General features: G+C 48.1%; 4 protein-coding genes across 4 annotated transcripts; 1 reads left to right on the plus strand and 3 right to left on the minus strand.

The window, feature by feature from the left end:
* Positions 1 to 4: 4 nt before the first annotated feature.
* TREMEDRAFT_41531 (uncharacterized protein) lies at positions 5 to 3,374 on the plus strand (the record flags this gene model as incomplete). The annotated part of the gene is made up of 15 exons (XM_007000862.1): positions 5 to 128; positions 240 to 284; positions 325 to 393; positions 439 to 560; positions 612 to 776; positions 928 to 977; positions 1,020 to 1,038; positions 1,086 to 1,194; positions 1,301 to 1,440; positions 1,507 to 1,663; positions 1,759 to 1,820; positions 1,874 to 2,024; positions 2,188 to 2,370; positions 2,562 to 2,762; positions 3,121 to 3,374. 15 exons carry the CDS (start codon positions 5 to 7, stop codon positions 3,273 to 3,275), a joined length of 1,752 nt encoding a protein of 583 aa, XP_007000924.1. The 3' UTR covers positions 3,276 to 3,374.
* A 244-nt stretch (positions 3,375 to 3,618) lies between these two features.
* On the minus strand, positions 3,619 to 8,108 carry TREMEDRAFT_58289 (uncharacterized protein; the record flags this gene model as incomplete). Its single annotated transcript, XM_007001153.1, has 5 exons — positions 3,619 to 4,172; positions 4,395 to 4,985; positions 5,173 to 7,223; positions 7,276 to 7,486; positions 7,739 to 8,108. The coding sequence occupies 5 exons, from the start codon at positions 8,106 to 8,108 to the stop codon at positions 3,619 to 3,621; spliced, it is 3,777 nt and encodes a 1,258-aa protein (XP_007001215.1).
* Positions 8,109 to 8,624: 516 nt separating this feature from the next.
* TREMEDRAFT_41534 (uncharacterized protein) lies at positions 8,625 to 17,196 on the minus strand (the record flags this gene model as incomplete). Its single annotated transcript, XM_007000863.1, has 10 exons — positions 8,625 to 8,810; positions 9,051 to 9,327; positions 9,454 to 9,589; positions 9,634 to 9,856; positions 9,908 to 10,438; positions 10,546 to 10,760; positions 10,937 to 11,168; positions 11,406 to 16,862; positions 16,917 to 16,990; positions 17,067 to 17,196. The coding sequence occupies 10 exons, from the start codon at positions 17,194 to 17,196 to the stop codon at positions 8,751 to 8,753; spliced, it is 7,335 nt and encodes a 2,444-aa protein (XP_007000925.1). The 3' UTR covers positions 8,625 to 8,750.
* A 608-nt stretch (positions 17,197 to 17,804) lies between these two features.
* Positions 17,805 to 19,219, minus strand: TREMEDRAFT_66724 (uncharacterized protein; the record flags this gene model as incomplete). Its single annotated transcript, XM_007001805.1, has 6 exons — positions 17,805 to 17,934; positions 17,980 to 18,136; positions 18,227 to 18,329; positions 18,533 to 18,580; positions 18,759 to 18,965; positions 19,112 to 19,219. 6 exons carry the CDS (start codon positions 19,217 to 19,219, stop codon positions 17,805 to 17,807), a joined length of 753 nt encoding a protein of 250 aa, XP_007001867.1.
* Between the last annotated feature and the right edge of the window lie 58 nt (positions 19,220 to 19,277).

A 19,277-nucleotide genomic window follows, 5' to 3' on the forward strand; every position in this document is an offset into this window, starting at 1 on the left:
AATCATGTCCAGCCTTTTGGAATGGGAGAGACTGAATCCTGGACATGAGCCCCACTTCACTCGATTCCCCTCTAGAAGGTCCACCGTCTTCTCCGCCAAAGGCGCGGTAGCGACCTCTCAGCCTCTAGGTGAGTTCCCCTGACTCGTTTTTCCTCTACTTCCAATGTTCTCCGGTCGACCTCTCCATCTTCGTCCCCTGTGAATTATCGTTGTCGCATGGTCGTGTAGCTGACCAGCAGCTTGTCAAGCAGGTATCGAAGTCCTGAATAAAGGTGGAAATGCCGGTCAGCTTTCATGCAATCTGCGAGCCCATCTGACTGATAGCCGATGCCGCAGTAGCTATGGCGGCCGCTTTGAACGTCACAGAACCCTCAATGACAGGAGTGGGGGGAGGTATGACCTTTCATCTTCTATACTCTACCCCTGCTGATGTCGAAGATATGTTCTGTCTGTTTTACGATGCTACAACTAAGACTGTGAGAGGGATCAACGGTTCAGGTCGAGCTCCCAAAGCTTTGACGCTGGAGCATTTGAGACAAAGAGGCGTAAATGGGACCTCCGTAAGTTCTTCAGGGTGTATGCTTTGTTCAGTGAGCAATATTGATGAACAGATCCCATTGACTGATCTGAACTCTGTCACTGTTCCCGGAGCAGCCGCAGGTTGGTGCAAGACGTTAGAGACATTCGGGTCGGGAATAAGTATGAAAGAGGTGTTGGCACCTGCTATCAGGATGGCAAGGGAGGGTGTACCGGCTCATGAGATCAACAGTCGGAAGGTGCGTCGTACATTTCATCGAAAGTCACTTTCGCACCTTGTTTCTCTCTGACAGTATCTGACTATCGAGATCTCCACTTGTGAGAGCTCGTTGGAAGGGGAGTTGAAGGATACTAGACCGATGCAGTCGAGTAGATATGCTAATGAGACAGTGGCAAGCCTCTGAGAAACTCATCAAGGAGGCGTCTGTCAATTGGCCTGCGTGAGTTGGTCTGGTCGAGAAGACTGAGTGCTGACCCCCAAGGATGATGATGCCAGATGGGGTGGATAGGTTCTTCCTCGCGGGATGGAAAGACGACTGATATTGAAGAATCCTCCCCTTCCTTCACACATCATGACTCATCCAGATCTGGCAGATACATTTGAAGCTATAGCCACCTACGGAAAGGATGGATACTACACTGGCCGAATAGCTGAAGGTGAGTCACATCCTCGGTCAATGTGTCTGCACTATTGCTAAACCTGCTCCTGTATCCTCCTTGAGAGAGACGAAAGCACTGCGTGCCGGGCGAAGCTGACAGAAAGCTATTGTGGAGGTAGTGCAAGGTGGTGGAGGTGTTATGTCTCTTGAAGATCTGGCAGAATGTGAAGCAGAAGTTGTGCAGCCTATCAAATACGATTTCCGCGTTGGTAAAGCTGGCGATTCTGGCGTCACTTTATGGGAGGTGAGTCTTCTTTCTCTCTCTCTCTCTCTTCATGTTCACAATGTGCTTGAAGTGCTCATTTGTCAGTGCCCTCCAAACGGTCAAGGCTTGACCGCGTTGATGGCTTTGGGTATAATCGAAGCGGTCGAGAAGAAACACAATTTCGATATTCTCAAATTGGAACATAATTCTGCTCTGTACCTTCATATACTGATTGAAGCTCTGAGATTGGCTTTTGCTGATAGTGAGTCTTCTCACGATCCCTTCTCATGTCACCCTGAATGAGATCTCTGCCTACCTCGTCGAGAAAGTTAGTGATGCAGTTTGCTGACTTGACAGCACGATACTATGTCGCGGACCCTCGTGTGGTACACGTCCCAGTGGAGGAGATGTTAAACCCTGTCGGTCTTCCTACCAATGTCGTTGTATGGAAGATCAGTGATTGATTCAGCAGAAATATCTGGCACAACGAGGGGATCTTATTCAGCTTGATAAGACGATCGAGATCTCCCGAGGGAGTCCTGTGGCAGGTAGCGACACGGTGTATCTTGCGACAGCGGATAAAGAGGGGAATTCTTGTTCGTTCATCGCGTCAAACTATGCCGGTGAGTTTTGTCCTCCTCTCTCAAATACTCTTCGACAGCGTGTTCACCCCACCCTCCTTCTACTCCCGAACGTTGGAATCGACGCGTAATATCGTCAACATACGCGCTGTGGACAAGGCTGCAGCTGTCGGGCATATACTAGGAGGACAAATACTGACGTCAGGCTTCGGGACAGGTGCGATACCCGCTGGATGTGGATTTACTCTGCAAAATCGCGGAGCGGGGTTTACACTCGAAGAAGGTCATCCGAATTGCCTAGAGGGGGGTAAAAGACCGTATCATACGATCATACCTGGTATGGCGACTAAAGGAGATGAGATTCTCTTGTCATTTGGGGTGATGGGTGGTAAGTCGTTTCATATTCATCTCCACCCTACCTGACATCCCTGCAAACCTAATAGTGGAATGCGATGCTTCATAAAATGCGGTAAAGATGTAGAGTGAAGTTCAAGATCACTTATCAATCCATGATCAAAGTGGGGAAATGAGAGTTGTGGAGAAGTAATGTTGTGAGAGAAGTTCAATTGATCAATCTAGCTTTCATGCAACCTCAAGGACACATACAAGTACTACTCAACAAACTGAGAGGTTTCACACCTCAAGCTTGTTTGGACGCACCGAGATTCTGTATCTCATCCGGTACACCTACCGGTGGTCAATCGGATAGAGCGGGGGATTTCAATAGTGAGATATGGTTCGAAGAAGGGATTCCTGATAGTGTTTTGGATGAATTGAGAGGTGAGTTCATTACTTCCCTCGTGCGGGTCCTCATTCTCCTCTAGAAAGTCCCAAATACACAGACGTTCTTATCTTTCTTGAGTTATTGTTGCAAGAACCATTCATCTCTAATTGCACACTTCAGCCTACTATGTGTTTTTATGAGGTAGAGGGACACATGAAAGATTTTAGAATGGGAGTATAAAATATTGGATTTTAGAAGGGCAGTATCAAATATTGGTTTTCAGCAGGGGAATATAAAGCTATAGATTTGAGAATGGGAGGATGAAAGTCCAAGAGTTCAGAAGGGGAATACCAAATACCATATCTGAGAAGGGAGACCTAGGATACAAAGAGGGGGAAACAGCTGACAGAAAAGCAATGGGTCATCAAACGGAAAGAGCATCACATTGGCTTCGCGACATTTTAGGAAAAGGACAAATGATCCAAGCTGTTCGAGATCCATCAGGAAGGACAGTCTGGGCGTGTGGATCTGATCTTCGTGGTGATGGTTGTGGACTTGCTCAAATCTGATCCATTTCCCTCTCATCTCATAGTATCTTTCTCATCAGTCACATGGTGCGTTGCTAAATGTTTTTGGTCATTAAAATGGATGTATGGACTTGTCAATTGGATCAGTGTAGTTGACAAAAATGCAGTTTAGAAGCGATTAAACGCTTTTGTTACCAACACTAGCTTGAAGCTTATCGGTTCATCTCCTACAATATTCTTTTCGGTGAAATCGGTTTCTTGCCATGCTGAATCGTTATTCTTGAGACGAGAAACATATTAGACAGGACGAGATTTGTAAGAGAAACATCCGAAAGAAGATGACAAAGTGATCAATTTTGCATTCGTCGAGTCACTTGAAGCCACATCAGGTGGGCGCCAGAAACTCTACAATCTCCAATGCCGATCTAACACATTCGACATGAGCTGGTAAACCACCTTCAAAACCCCATCTGGTCCTTCCAAGACATGTCAACCTCCAATATTCTTTCCCCAATTTACTCCTTCTGTCCTTTACCTTTATCTCCTCCTCTTCTATCCCTCTACCATTTTGTGCAATGATGTGATATATGGTCGAGACATGAGTCTGAGCATCTGGTGAGGATTGACTTAGGATGAAAGTAGGGAAGAAGATTTCTTTCCCTTTCCCTCTCTCTTCCGTGAAGGGTCTGTCGAATGTAGGATCAGACGATGGGACAGATGGGATAGATGGTGAGAGAGGAAAAAAGATGGGGCGTGGGGCGATAGGATGGAATGATCCGATGAGGGATTCATCGATCAGTCTAGAAGAGGGATCTGTGAATGTTGATGCAGGTATGTTGGTCGGTTTAGGGGGTGAGAGGATAGATGGTGGAGGGGGTGGGAGAGAGGGAATAGTGAGGATTGTCAAGGGGTGAGTGGAAGATGAATATGATTTCCAAGCTAATTATCAGCATGTTCGCCTCAAGCTAGATTATGACTTTCAGGCAGGAATTATCATTCAGATATTCTTATAGCGGGATCGGGGAAATTTTAGCCATTGCAAGACATTGTCATGGAAGAGTTGGCAGATACCCTAAGATAGCAAACGGAGTATGAACAGGATGAGCCACATATATTGGATAGCGGACGGTCGGAATGAGGGGTGAGAGGCAGTCCACTTACCTTCATACTCTTCCAAACTCATCTCCCCCATCCGTACAACCGCCATCTCTATCGAACTCCCTTGAGATCCATGCCAACCACAAACCCAATCCCAAACCTTCCCTACGACCTCCGAAACCCCATCCACCATCCAAGTCTGAATTTGCCATTGTTCACCTTGATCATCCATCACACAAGCGACCACGAGACCTGTTGTCTTATCGACCGAATAGGCACAATGGACAATACGATCCCTATCGAGGACTTCATGGTTTTCCACTGGCCACTTAAGCGAAAGAATTGATTTGGGAGGGGTATCAGGGACCAGGGTGAAGGATGGATGTTGCATGTATAAATCCTTATCGGATGAAGGTAACGTAGAAGGAAGGGTACGATCACGCTCGATTCTTCGGACATGTCGAGGGAGGGAGTTGTATGTGTCGAATAAGAGTCCTTCGGGGATTGTGGGTGGGGACAGGAGAGAAGGTGGGAGAAGGAGAATGGGAATTTTATGATGGAAAGACTTTTTGGAAGAGAACAAGGGATTGAGAGTTTGGATAGAATGTGAGAAGATGAAGATGATGAGTGAAGTGTCTTTGGTGCGTGTGTCGACTGGAGGGTTAGTATTGCACCTGAATACAGATGTCCAAGTTCATCGGCAGCAAAATGGAATTTTTGATTGAAGGTAAGTTTGTGATACTGGAAGGAGAGATGAAAGGAAACAAGGATGATCTGACTCAAAGTCTGTTACAGTAGGACAGTGAAGAAAGGGAGTAGGAGGAATTCAGAGAAGACGCACGCTCCATTGCCAATTCCACCATCTTGCCAGGTTGAACACATACGACTCGTCTATCGGCATCACATACCTTACCAAGTCTGTGAGCTTCCCAACTCTCTCCGAACCTGTCCGCCCACTTCTCAGCTACAACCCTCCATTCGTCCGGACCGTCAATGACGATCCAAGCTTCGAAATTCTTTCTCCCACCAGCTGGCTCTAAACCCAATTCCCTCCATAACTTTAGTCCTGCGATAGACATGTTTGTGATATGACCATGGAAAGCCAAATTGACACGAAGTTGTCCATATGTCGTGGAGACGACATCACAAGTACTAGACTTGTCAACCTCAGGAATGTCGAGCTCGGACAGTGAGATACCATCCTCCGTGAGATCCGGTAAGATGCTGTGATGTTTGCCAATTGTCAAAGCACTCTTAGAATGTGGTATCAACGCTCTGGTCGTTCGACTGAGAATCACATTTGACAGCAGAGGATCAAGCGTAACGATTGTCACCAATCGACGGACTTGATCTTGTGTAGATTTCTCTTGGAAGGATTGTCGTGTTTGGCCAGACGGGAGCGTATTGGAATGTTTCCAGGATGGATCCCAAGGTTTAGCCATGGCTACAAGTCGTTCAAGATCATCTTTGAGAACCACCCATTCCGCCCCTACACATACATGGCCTCGAAAAGTTATCGGCTCACCTTGACCATGACCATGTTGCGGAGCCGCGGGAGTGACATGAAAGGTCATATCGAAATCTCCATCATATTCCGTTCTAGGTGTGGGTGGAGCATCTGAAGTTTCATCCATATCGGAGGAAGACGACGAGTCAGAGTTTAAATCCCAATTAGAGGCGTAGTCGTATTTCTGTCCCGGTGTCGGTTTCCGAGTGTAGGTACTTCCTGAAGTGATGGAAGAGTATAATGCTGGTCGAGTGTAAGGAGCGGAGTCTAAGGATATGGGAGAGAAAGGGTCTGGGATGATATCGGCCAGTGGAGACGTTTTCATTATGTGGGTTTCGATGGGAGGTGAGTCGGGTCGATCGACATCTACGTCTGGGGGTTCAGGAGAGGGAGCTTTGTTTGATGGAGAGCGTATGGGGATGTTATCTACTTCTGGAGAAATGGGCCGTTCGGGAAATTGTGATTGGTCAACGGTCATCGGGTCCTCTTCTTCAGGATGGACAGTCTTGTCATCAACAGGACTATCGAAGAAGTCAAAATCATCCTCGGTGATCATTGCCGTTTCACCCACGCCTCCTGATCCACCTGCGTTGACTCCGCTCATTTGCCAGTTGTTCGAACTATTTGACGACTGGGCGACGGTCAAACTCTGGTTCTCGAGACTGTTTGGAGGGATCGATTGTCCTAGTGATGGAATCGGTTCAGGCGGGACAGATTCGAAAGGTTCCATTATGGGACTAGACGTTGCAGAAAATAAATCGTCGAGATCGGAGCTTTGTTCCTTATCTTCAGATGACTCCGTGTCGGATGGCTCTGGCTCAGGCTCAGGGTACGGTTCTATCTCAAATTCTGTAGGTTTATCAGGAACATCAACGTCAATCCCTTGATCTGGTGATTTACGCTGAGCGGCGAGAATATCATGAACTTTCGAAGCGACGTTGAGAAGATGACTGGAGGAAGGTATGTTGACAATGGGATTGATCTTGCTTCGTGTAGAAGTACGAGGAAACTTTTGGTTGGGCGGTGTGGAAAGATGAGTGGGCCAGATAGTGATCACCCCTTCACCTTTCGTCCAATCATGGGATTGAGAATCTAGAGGGACCCAGTAGACCGACCAGTCGGAAGATGGTTCATCTCTCAACCTCCGGCATAGATCGTATTCCCACTTGGAAGATTTCCATGAAGTACCAAGAGCGACGGAGAAAGCATCAGAGCAAGTTTGTTCTTGAGTGGGGGTTAGAGAAAGATAGTCCAGGTATATGGCCGATAGTCCAAGTGGCATGAGAGTGTGTAGTGAGGATCCTGAGAAATTGGGACGTGGATGGGCGGTAAGCAAGAGACGAGAGTCGGATAAAGGCCATAAGGAGGATTCTAATGGTGGTGTCCTGATTTATATTAGTAAAATGGATGATCAGAGGAAAAAAACTTAGAACTCACATAAGTGAGGATGGAATCATGAATATACGGTTACCAGTGTTCCAAGAGATTTTCTCAACTATGGCAGATTTGAAAGCGTGCCAGATATCACGTTGTTCTTGAGAGAAGTCGAAGTGTACCTCGCAAGTACCGGCACGTAGACAGTGAAGTTTATCATCATGATCGTCGCATCGTACCAGGTCAGAGGGACGGATTGTGAATATTTTGGAGCCTGCAGAGTCAGTTCAACCAGTATTGGATTCTAGCGCACTAGAGTACTGTGTTGGGAAAGAGAAGAGCGGTAAGATAGCAACTAGGGCTAACAATCTCGAAGTAGAACAGACGTCAAATGGGAAGTGAAAGTGACGAGATATAGGGGTCAAGAAGGTGCATCGTTCATATTGTAAAACTGAGTACTTTCTGAAGGATAAGGATGAGATCATAGAAGTGATGAAGTAGTAACTTAGTTGTAAATAGAACTTACCATACAACCCTTCCAATTCAGGCCACCCTTTTTCAACTCCAGACGAAGTGAAAACCCATAATCGACTCTTCCAAATGATCCCACAAAACCCATCTAAAATCTTATCCACACCTCTTTCTCCAGTAGAAGATCCGTTGATGTTTCTCCATCCTTCTTCCAAAACAAATTCACCTCCATCCCCTATCTGCATTACGGGTCGAACACCAAGTCCGATTTCCTCTCCCGTCTTAAGATTTGAAGGTTCACTAATCTTACTTTCATCCTGTATTCTGGAATAAGAGCGATAATGTATTTCTGAAACAGTATTGAGGATCCAATTTCCCACCAAAGAGGTATTGGGTAGAGCTGGTTTGTTCCTCAATATATCCATTGTGGCCGTTTACGAATCGATCTGTGACTGGTGAACGGGTGTCATCTGTGGAGTATATAACGAGATCTGTTGTTCTTAAGATAGAGAGGGGATGGAATGGAGAGATGGTGTCGGGATCATGGACATAGAGTGATGGGCGGTGAGATGAGTTACGGTCGGAATGATGATTTGAACATTATTTGTTAGTTGGGCTTTGAAATGTGCGAATTGCCTGAAGGTGCGATGATGCTAAGATTGTCGATGCTGACGCTGATATTGGTGATAATGCTGAAGGTATATCTTGATGTCGAAAGATGTAAGCTATCTGAATGTGAGATGTATACAATAGATCGTGTACAGTTGAGTTGAGTATATGGTGGTGAATCGGAAGTGACCACTAACTCGATCTCGATTTTGTCTTTTATCTTTCCGTCGAATGCGTTGACAGCAAACGTGAGGTAGGTGGAAAGCATGCGTACAAGGGCACACTCAGCATACAGTAGCAAACAACTATCAGCACGCAACAGCCGCTACTTTGACAAACTCGCAAACATGCATCTTGCTGTATATACCTACTACTGAGTGCAAGCAATTGTCCATAAGAGTCTCTCTCTTCTTTCTCACAACATTTTCCACAATTCTAGCTTTTTCTTGCAACATGCACTATGGCTTGCTCAATTGTTCACGTCGGAAGAAGACTGCGTATCCTACGACGATGACCAGCTGTCAATGTCAGCAAAAGCCTTGCAGTCTTAACTGGGTCAAATGTATTACCGACCGAGCATGTCGGGCGGCGGAGGGAGTGTCCTATATGAACCACCGCTGCTGTGCGAGCATTAAGAATGGGTGAAGGAAGAGTTCAAGGGATGGAAGGGGATGGGGTATGGGGACTGGAATATCACAGTTGTGTCATAGTGTAGCGATGATGTTGGAATAAGAGGAGAAAAGAGAACCTCGACTCACCTGACACACAAGACACAGCCAGAATTCCCAATGCACAAATGGATTGTTCTTGCCAGTTGACAAATCCCATATAGCCGCATTAGGGAAAACGTTTCCAGGTCCCACCTTGTCCGGAGCAGTCGCACGAGCAATCATGACCACCGCGGAACCTAAGATCTGGGCACCGGCGAGAGTAGCACATACGTGTAGACGTGAGAGTGTTTGAAGAAGGATCATACCAAGACCGACACCTTGAATGGCGTCGAGTACACCGAGCCATAGCCAGAGACATGTACCGCTGAATGTCAATGGGGTTGCAAACGTGACGAATAGGACAGGGAAATAGGGTCGTATAGTCGGTTCTGCTCGAAGGAGATAGGGGATAGCGTTATGAAGACAAAATAGAAGAGGAGAGTGAGCTCACATGTAAGGTCCTGCAGCACCTCCCCAAGGGATATACAACCCCATCCCTGATGTACCCCACCACATTTGACACCATCTCGGGCATCCTAGACCGATAGCGAAGATGGGTAATAACCACGAATGAACTTTTGAGTAACCTAAAAGTCAGTATTACCCTCATGATTCCAATGAGAGGACTTACGGATGAGCAAACCCATGATCATGCCCCAAACACCGATGAAGAAAATGGCAATCATCACCACCACTGCCCACTTCGGTACATCCGCCGCTGCCCAGAGGAATTGCCAATTACGACCGTACGGGCCTGAGAGCCAGTAATCACGAAGGATTTCAGAAATCAAGAACCAGATGACCAATTTACGTCGGAAGAGTGTATGGAAAAAGTTGGGTACATAGGGTGGGATCTATTTCATCAGCTTACACTCTAGAATCCCCTGGAGAAGGGAGGGACTCACTTGTTGGTAATACTCTGGTACTCCACGGAACATGAGATAGGCAAAGCCTAAACTGATCACCGCAAGCGGCCAAACCACATACATGATCGCCCTTGGTGTCACGTACAGAGCGGGGTCAATACCATTGAGTGTGTAACCCCAATACCATAATGCCGAAACCCAAATCTGCTGAAGACCTTGGACGATACATGCTCGGGTGACCCAAACCTCAGTCGCGGCACCGGCTTCGTCACCAAAGTTGAGACCGAAGAAAAGGAATCCGGCGGAAGAAGCGATGGCGTAGAGCCAAGTAGCGACTCGGGTGATGGTAGTTCGCGGACCGGTGAAGACGCCGTGGAGAGAAGGGAATCCGATGAGCAGGAATGCAGCGGAGAAGAGGAGCCAAGGGAGGGAAAGAACCCAGACAGAGGGCTTCATACGGAAGAGGGTATACCAGGCGAGGGTGGAGACGAAGAAAATGGAGCAAATAATGTACAAGTCGACTTCTTTCAAGGTGTTCGAGCCGGATAAGAGAGAAAGCTGGAATGAGGTCTGGAAGTAAGCGCATCATTCAGAAGTCATCTTTAGAACGACTGGGGAGAGATCACAAGGCTGGTTGGTGAATGAGAATATACGTGAGAGTCATCGAATCAACTCACGGCAGATAACAGTTGACCAAGAGAAATGATGATAGTGTACAATGGCCAACCGCCAATTTTGCGCGACATGAAGATTTGCAATTTCGTAAAGTGCGTCTCGGGTGGGCCTTCGTGATCGTACATGTCTCCACCATAGTGGTCGCTGTCGCCCGGACCCATCATCTCGTGATCATGGCCAGAGTGGGAGTAAGGAGCGGTGTATGAATCGCGAGCGGCTGGTGATCAGTTGCGGTTCACACATGTCTTGCCAGCATTTGTGTCAAGGAACAAAGGCCGTAATTGAGGTTGTTAAAGGGGAAGGGAGTGAGATGCCAATGGGAGAATCAATTGGTACGCTGGTTGAGGTCGTCAGAGAGAAAGAGGAGGGGCGGGTGGACAAAAATGAACTTACACTCCGGTCTGAACCCATCCATCATGCTAGCCGGTCGACTCTGCATAAAGCTATCCCTTGAACTACGCACACTCTGAGCTGCAATCATGTCTTTACGCGCGTCGTTGAAGTATCGTTTTTCGCTCTTCTGAAGGAACTCATCGATACAGAGTTCTTTCTTGGAATTTCCAGCGGTAAGATGCTGGAGTTTCTGAACGAAAGTCTGTGCGACTTCTCCGTCCGAATCGGTGAACTGAGGTCAGCTGGTTGTCGTGATCAACAGTACACAGCTGCTGATGATGGGCACAGCTCTCAGGAGAGAGATGGTCAACAAGAAAACATCACGCCACGATGATAGCAAAGGAGGGCCAGTAAAAGTGGAGAACAACTTTGCGCTTGCACCAGGGGAGAGGAAAAGAGGTGGAGCATATAGAGAAGTAAGAGCGAGGAAGGTTGAGAGAGAAGAGGTACAAAGTAGAAAACCACTCACAGCTTCCATAGCCTTGTTCAAAGGCGAATTTCCCTTCTCATCCACTATACTTGAAATACTATCGAAACTATTCGCTCTCGAGCTAACACTGAACGGCCTGGGAGGTGCGAAATTACTATCTGAACTCATAGAGCTCATCCTCCTTGAATCCATGAATGGATCCGGTGCGTTTTTACCTCCATTTTGTTTACTAAATTGTCGATTTGCAGCAGCCAAGAAATTATCATAACTCTGAGGTTGTTTCGGTATAGCACCGTTTCCTTCTCCTGTTGGACCTGATCCGACGACGGTAGTATCTCCTTCTCCTTGATCCGAGCTACCTTGAGAAGAAGGTACATCTTCATCATCATAACCCGCAAAGAACTTTTTACCAGATTTACGTTTATCTTTATCTTTATAATACAATGGGCCGGCATTAGGATCCGGTTCTTCATCGTAAAAGCTTTCTGCAGATTGACGATTTTGTGCTTTTTGCTGAGCGAATCGATTATGATATGCTGCACCTGCTGATAAACTGTTGTTGTCGTTATTACCGGACATGGGAGCATTAGGATCGAAAAAGTTTTTGTCGGCAAGAGGACTATTTCCACCTGGTAATTGACGTTCTTGTGGCATTGGAGATGGAGGTGCGGAAGAATCAGGTGTACCTGGTCTATTCCATTGTTGTAATGAAGTTGTTGAACCAGCTTCGGCATGAGCGTAAAGTCCGGCATTCATTGATCCTACTTGATCGTAACCCCAAGCGTTCTCACCTGCATGAGCACGAGAGGTGGCAATAGATCGACGTTGAAAATCTTCTAATCGTTGACGCCATTCTACCACTGGGAAACGTTGGACGGCAGATCTGGCACGAAGAATGGCACGTTCCTCTTGAGTCGATTTGAGAGCCAGTTTGATGGTCTTGGTTAATTGAGATAACATGTGTACCGTGGCCGAAGATTCAACGGGGAACCACCAACCGGGCATGAGACCAAGACCTCCGAGTCGAGAACCGACACCGAGGGCACCTTTACGACCGAATTCCACAGCGACAAGACCGAAGGGTTCATCTCGAGAGGGAATGAGAGCAAAGTCGGCACCGGAGAAGAGGTAAGGTGGAAGGGCAGTGAACTCAGGTTTGGAATAGACACGATCGGGATACATTTCCATTAGACGAGCGAGTTTTTCAGCGGCGAATCGACCATAGAGATCAATGACAGGTCCAACACAGATGAGTTGGATTTGAGATTTCTTCTCCAATAAACCGGGCATGACATCCGCGATCAGATCAACACCTTTTTGTTTCGACCATCGACCGACGAATACGAAGAGATCGGCATTGGGATCCTGCTTGATCCCGGCCCATTCTTGCGCTTGACGTTTGAATTCAGGACGTTTAGACTCGGCGTCTTGATCAACAACGATCTTATCCACCGCGAGAGGTTGTTCATCGAGAGCTGCGATATCGGTTGGATCGGGATTGGGCAACGAATCGATATTTCTCAATGTCCACAGAGCGGGGTATCGAGCCCAAGAACGTTTACCATATTTATCAGACACACCGGCAACACCGACTGATTTTTGGTGATGCGAGATGTAACTGGCGGCGGCGTGAAGAAGATTGAACGTGTTACCGAATTGGACATACTTGCTGCAAATTTCCTTGGGGATGTTGAATGCAGCGCACACTTCCTTCATCTCATCTTTCGTCCGCAATGGCCATAAACCCTGGAATTCTGCATTGTGTAACGAGAGACAAACAGGCATGACCTTGGGGAGGAGATAGAGAGGAGCGAGAGCACCGTGATAATCGTTTATATGGTAGATGTCGACAATTGGATTACGTCTGATAGCCTCTGCAATCGCTTGATTCCAGGTAGAGTAGAAGATGGCAGAAGACAGATCGTCCATTCTCTGAGGATAAGGGTCCGATTTCGTTTGAGCTCTGAACACAGGAGAGTCAAGGATGATATAAGTGATATTGTCCAATTGATGCGTTTCCACCTCAATCAAGTATGGCTCTCCAAAGATGACGACCTCAATAGGTTCGGCGTAATCTCCTTGCGGATAGTCTATATCTTGGACTTTCGGAACGACCCAGAGCAAATCGACATCGGTCATTGCTTTACCCATCAAAGTGGACATGACACCAAGACCGCCGATTTTGACTTTTAGTTTCCAATCCAGAATCTCATATTCCAAAGTGGCAATGAGCACTTTACGTCGTTTATTGACATCCTCTGGCCATCCGATGATCCGTTCGGGTACTTTGGAAGGTTTATCAGCCATGACCAAAGCGCCTTTTTCGTCCAACTCTCCCTTCTTTTCCTTGTGTCCTCCAACAATCGGGAAGTAAGCCTCTTTGGCAGGCTTTAGACCCCATTTGTTGACTTTGATGGTATAAAACGAGTATCGGAAAGTGGCCGCGGCGCCTAAAGCAGTGATGACGGGAATGGCGAAGAGCAAGGCAAAGGCGATGATCGTCACATTTTCATGACCTATGGGAGTGACGCTCCACTGACCAGTTTGATCATTGACGAGGATGTTCCAAGCGAGATGAGGAGCTGGAGGCATCGACATATTGAGATAGTTTGGGGTCAGAGCGTTGGGGGGAAAGCGGTCGATGATACCATCACCGTCGGCGTCACCGTAGAAGAAGTCATCGTACGAGTAAACGTTGAGCTGAATATAACTTGGCCAAGCGGCACTGAGGGGCATTTCCCAATTCGCGGAAGATGTCAACGCAAAGCTGGCTCGAGCTCCCAAGTCGTAACCCCAAGTGTTGAAAGCACCACGAGCCAAGATTTGGGGATACCGTCTTTGTCCTCCCGACCAATTGGCGTCGCCGTGTACTACATAACTGGACGACGCGGCGAGTTTGGAGTAATATTGTACTTGAACGTGATAACCTTTCCACCAGTTATTCGCAAACAGCGTCGCATTGAGAGTGCTCGTCGTCTCATAATCCTGCCAGGGGGACCAAGTCTGTCCAAAGTTGCCAGAGTAACGGAATTTGTCGGCACCTGGGGCAGAGTGATTAAGAGTGAATGTATCGCCAGATACGGAGAGTAAATTGTCGTTGTAATCAGCATCTATTGGGAAGACCATGGGATTGTCGCTTTGACCCCTACGGAGCAGCAAGTGATCAGTCGTACCTGTGGAAGGGCCGTTGTTTTGGCTGGCGACACTGTTGATGTTGATCACGTAGATTCCATCGGCAGCGTTTTGAATCTGGGCCTGCCATCTCCACAGCGAGGGTGAGACGGACACAATATCGGGATCAGGCTGCTTGTCCATACTCAAGCAGGATCCTGGCAGAGATAGAGACGGATTACCGTTGCCTGTGAATTGAAGCGATACGGCGTTGTTCATGCTGTCACAATCCATTAAAGTGTCGTACTGGATTTCGATGCTGATAGTATCACCAGACGACAGGATTCGGGCGTCGTGTCCAGGGATGAACTGGGAGATCGTTGGTGGTTGTTGCACCCATTGTGAGAGGGGAACGAGAGCTTTGTACTCGAAAGGTAGCATGGTAACACTATTAAGACAGCCGACGAATGGAGCGGTACCGTTGATGTAGAAGGATGACATCGAGTCTCGGAGGGTGTATTCCTCGTAAGGGTATAGTAAGTTGCGCACCACTGTGCCGCCCGTGTACGGCGATGAGATCCAGTTTTCCGATGTGCAATCATACGTGTATGGTTGCGTGGCATTCTCGTTGGTGTAAAGAAGCCAAACGGGCTGGGAGATGGCACCATCAGCCTTGAACTGTCCCTTGCCGAGCTGGGCTTGGGCAGGTCCACGGGTGACAGAGTACAGACCGAGTTCGGTCACGGTACCGTTGGAACCAGGGAGAGTAATATCATGAGTCCATTTACCAAGATTGGTGACTTGAAACCCGTCGAGGAGCGAAGGGAACTGCGTTCTTAACCAAACCATGTTACGAATGCCGCGGAATGGTATGGCGGTGGGATCGAAGTGATCGAGGGAATTCCAGTCGTCTTCGCAACCTGAGAGGGCTCTACCAAGAGGCATGTTGTAATATTGTCCTGAACCCATCATGTAACACCCGTGTCGTTGCCATGCTTGAGTGCTGACCATGGGCTGACGACCATACAAATAATTGCTAGCCTGTGAGTCGTATAAATACAAACCTTGCTCCTCACCATACCACAACAAAGGCATGCCGGGCAGAACGAGTGTACCGATGAACTGTCCGAGCTGTTGACGCTGTGTCCCGTTGACGATCGATGGCCATCTGAACACATCCTGATTGGTGGTTCCATACAGGTGTCGAGGGTCGAAATCTGCCGAGACGGGATTGATGAAGTCGTCATTGGCAGCAAGCTCGTTCCATGCGATCACGAAATCCACGTCGATATCATACGCCACTTGAAGATTACCGTCCATGCCCAGGAACCGACAGAGAGATCGATAGATGGAATAGTGAAACGCAGCAGAGTCGAGTCCGTTCAATCCCTGGTCACGGAGAAAGAATTGAGCGTCAGAAGGGGTGATGTTCATGGCCGTGTCGGGGTCGGGTGGCCTGAGACGAGGGGTACGTCCACGACCGATGTAAAGTGCTCCAAACGTGTCTCCACCAGTGACTTCACCTGGGATGAAGAAGTTATCTTTGTTGTACAATTTGGCGCACTCCCGAGTGGCTTTTGCCCACTGTGGCAGGAAGTCGACGGTCACCTGTGTGGCCTTGTCGATACGGATACCATCGACGTCGAGGGCTTGGATGAACAAACACGAAAAGACTTGGAGGCGGTCGCGAACATATGGATTCCATTCCCGGAGACGATCCTGCACTGAAGCGAACTTGGCCAGCTGTCGTTGCCAATCCGGGAAAACACCAAAGGCTTCAACATCGCCGTAGTGATCAAAGCTTGAGGCATAACAACCGGTTTTACCAGGATCAACGACCGACCCATCTTCCTCCCAGAACGTGGGGTACACACATGAATCGTTGTATGTGTTGGTGAAGTTCCAATCGGGATACTTGTCGATTCCCCAAGGAGGGTATGGCGGTAATTTCCATCCGACGTCGTATTCGTTGATGTTGAACGGTGCAGAGCTGTTGAAATATTTTTTGAATCCGATCATATCTCCCATGGTACCGACGGTGAAATCGACGATGATGTACATGCCACGGGCATGAAGAGCATCGATAAAGTCGATCCAATCCTGCAAGGTGCCGTAGTGGGGGTCCAAGAGTGAGAAATCAATGGCAGAGTAACCATCAGACTGCCAAGGCATGTTGAGAAAAGGAGTGCCGGCAATGTAGATAGCACGGTAACCCAAGGCGTAAATGTAATCCAAACCTCGAGGGTCCATGAGACCTCGTGCGTCACCACCAGCCCGCATCTGGGTCTCGCGGTGATCATACTCGTGCACGAGACCGAAAAAGTCATTGTTTGAAGGGTCACCGTCCATCCATTTGTCGGCGAGTACGGTGTAAACGGGAATTTGCTGTTTCGTGAGCGGACAGGCTATTGAGAAGCGAAATAAAAGGGTAAAACTCACTCTCCAGTTTGGGGGTGATTTGGTGTATGTTATGTTTGATCGCGTAGTGTTATAAAAAAGGGGATCGGTGGCATCTGTGCATTTCGTCAGCTCTCAACCATTCGAGCGACGAAAGGTAGTAGGATCATATGAAGAAGTTGTTGGACTGACCTTGAGCTTTGTTGATGTTCCAGGGGTCCAAGGTCTCGTTGTATACGTGGGCGAAGATGGAGGGAAGGAGTAGAAGGATGGAGAAGATGGTCATGATCGGCCGCAATGGCCAAGGTGAAGGTCGTAACATGCAGACAGAAGATGAAAGATGATGAAGTGCGATGGATGAAAGGTAACAAGAGGTGGAAAAAAACAACAGAGGCTGTGGGTGGTGGATTGAGGCTGGCTGGCTGGCCGCCTCGCCGGTGAGACGGCGTCGGGGTTTAGAACGCTCTATGAAACACTTTTGATGACAGAGCGGGGTGTGAAAAGGGAGAATGGGGAGATTGAGAGTGACAGAACGGTCGTCGGGCCCGCCCTATGGATGAGGATTGATGTGAGGACAGGATGTAAGATGAATGACAAGCAGTATAAAAGAGAGCCAAGATTTGTATGGCGAGGTGCAAGAGATGCGAGAGGGAGGGGGACAAGAAGCCAAAAGGGGGGAGCCAAGGCGCGGCAATGCAGAGCGGAATCAAATTCTCATCGGAGGGGTGCGGGATCGGTCAAGTGCACGGACCCCATGGCCTAGACGCGTCTCGCTGCCACTAAGCGGCACATGACTCGATAAGCGCGTTTTTCACTCTCTAAATGACGGCACGTTTAAACACGACAAGCGACAAGGATTCATCTACGAAAACATGACTACATGCTTAGGTCATTTCGACATCCCCACCGGCCTAAACACGTCAGCATATCTCAACCGGCACCATCACTCACCCCGCCACCACTCATAAAGCTGTCCAGTTCCTTGTCCAAGTCTCCTTGATTAGCGACTCCTTTCCTGGCACCCACTGCACTGCCTCCCCTTCCTCTCGCCCTTCCACCGCTATCTCTCAGCCGACCATCCATCTTATTGTTGTATTAGACTCACCGGAATCCACCACGTCCTCTCGGGGCCGTGTTAGTGGGCGTTGATCCACTAGAAGCTGTTCCTCCGGCGATGCGGGCAATCAACGGCTTGGAAGATTGCGGCGTCACTTGAAGTCTTGGTGTCACCGGAGGGAGGAGACGAATCGAGATGGTTTGGCCTGGATGATTAGCACGACTTGGCCACCATGGTCTGATCTGCATTACAATGTACATACAAAGAGCCGATAGCACCCGAGACAATCACTCACCCTTGGTCATGGCACCGTCAAACTTGTTGATCGCGATCTTGGCCTGCTGAGCAGAGGCGTACTCCATCGTTGCCACGCCGGTCGAGCGTCCAGAGCGGTCATACTGAGCGAGTAAGGAGTGAGAGATACTGTGTGTCAGTAGAGAGACAAGGACATGATAGACTCACATTATGACACAAAAGAGAAGACATGGTAAGCTATTGTTCCTTCATCTTATATTCCTACCCAAGTCGACGAAGCATGCTGGCCGACGTTCAATGGGTCATGCTTTTTGTTCCTGATTCATGATTATACTATGACGCTTACTTTGATAGTGGGTCCTTGGACCAGGGTGCCAGCTTGAGAGAAGATGTTCTGGGAGTGAGCGAGGAGCGCAAAAGGCTCTTGAGTTGTGTACCATGCCGACTGTAAACGCAACTCCTTACACGATGTCGCAATCGCTTGATATTGTAGAGACCACAAGTGTTTGTGCAGGACAGGTCGTACAGCAGGAGTAAGACTAAAAAGAGAGATGGGAGCGGAAACGACTCACCTTGAGATCCACAGGCGTCACTTCATAATGTAATCCAACCACTTCTATCCTTGGTGAGATCCCAGTGAACCCAGAGCCAGTCCCTGCGACCGCTGCGATCCCATTACCAGCAGAGACTATCCTCCCGCCTCTCCCTCTGCCACCGGATCCTGGACCGCGGAAAGCGTCGTGGACCCATTTATCTTCTGTGGATCTTGGCGGGGGTCTCTGAGAAATGAGCATCAATCATCATCCAAGCTCCACTCCAATATCTCATTCAAAGGTAGCCTACTTCATCCTTCTCGAAGTTTAAACTACGTAGAGGACTGAGACGCCCAGGTGAATATGAGTAAGTAGATGGGAGATGTACTCACGGCATAAGGAGTACCTTGTTCTCGTTTATTAGGCAAACTTCTCCTTCCTCCCTTTCCAGACTGACGTTTATCGGCGATCATATCGTCTAGAGATTTATCTACGTCCATCTTGAGTATACACTGATGTGACAAATACGAACGAGAGATGACAGGATACTGTTAAGGG

Source organism: Tremella mesenterica, assembly GCF_000271645.1.
Source record: "Tremella mesenterica DSM 1558 unplaced genomic scaffold TREMEscaffold_1, whole genome shotgun sequence".
NCBI lineage: Eukaryota > Fungi > Basidiomycota > Tremellomycetes > Tremellales > Tremellaceae > Tremella > Tremella mesenterica.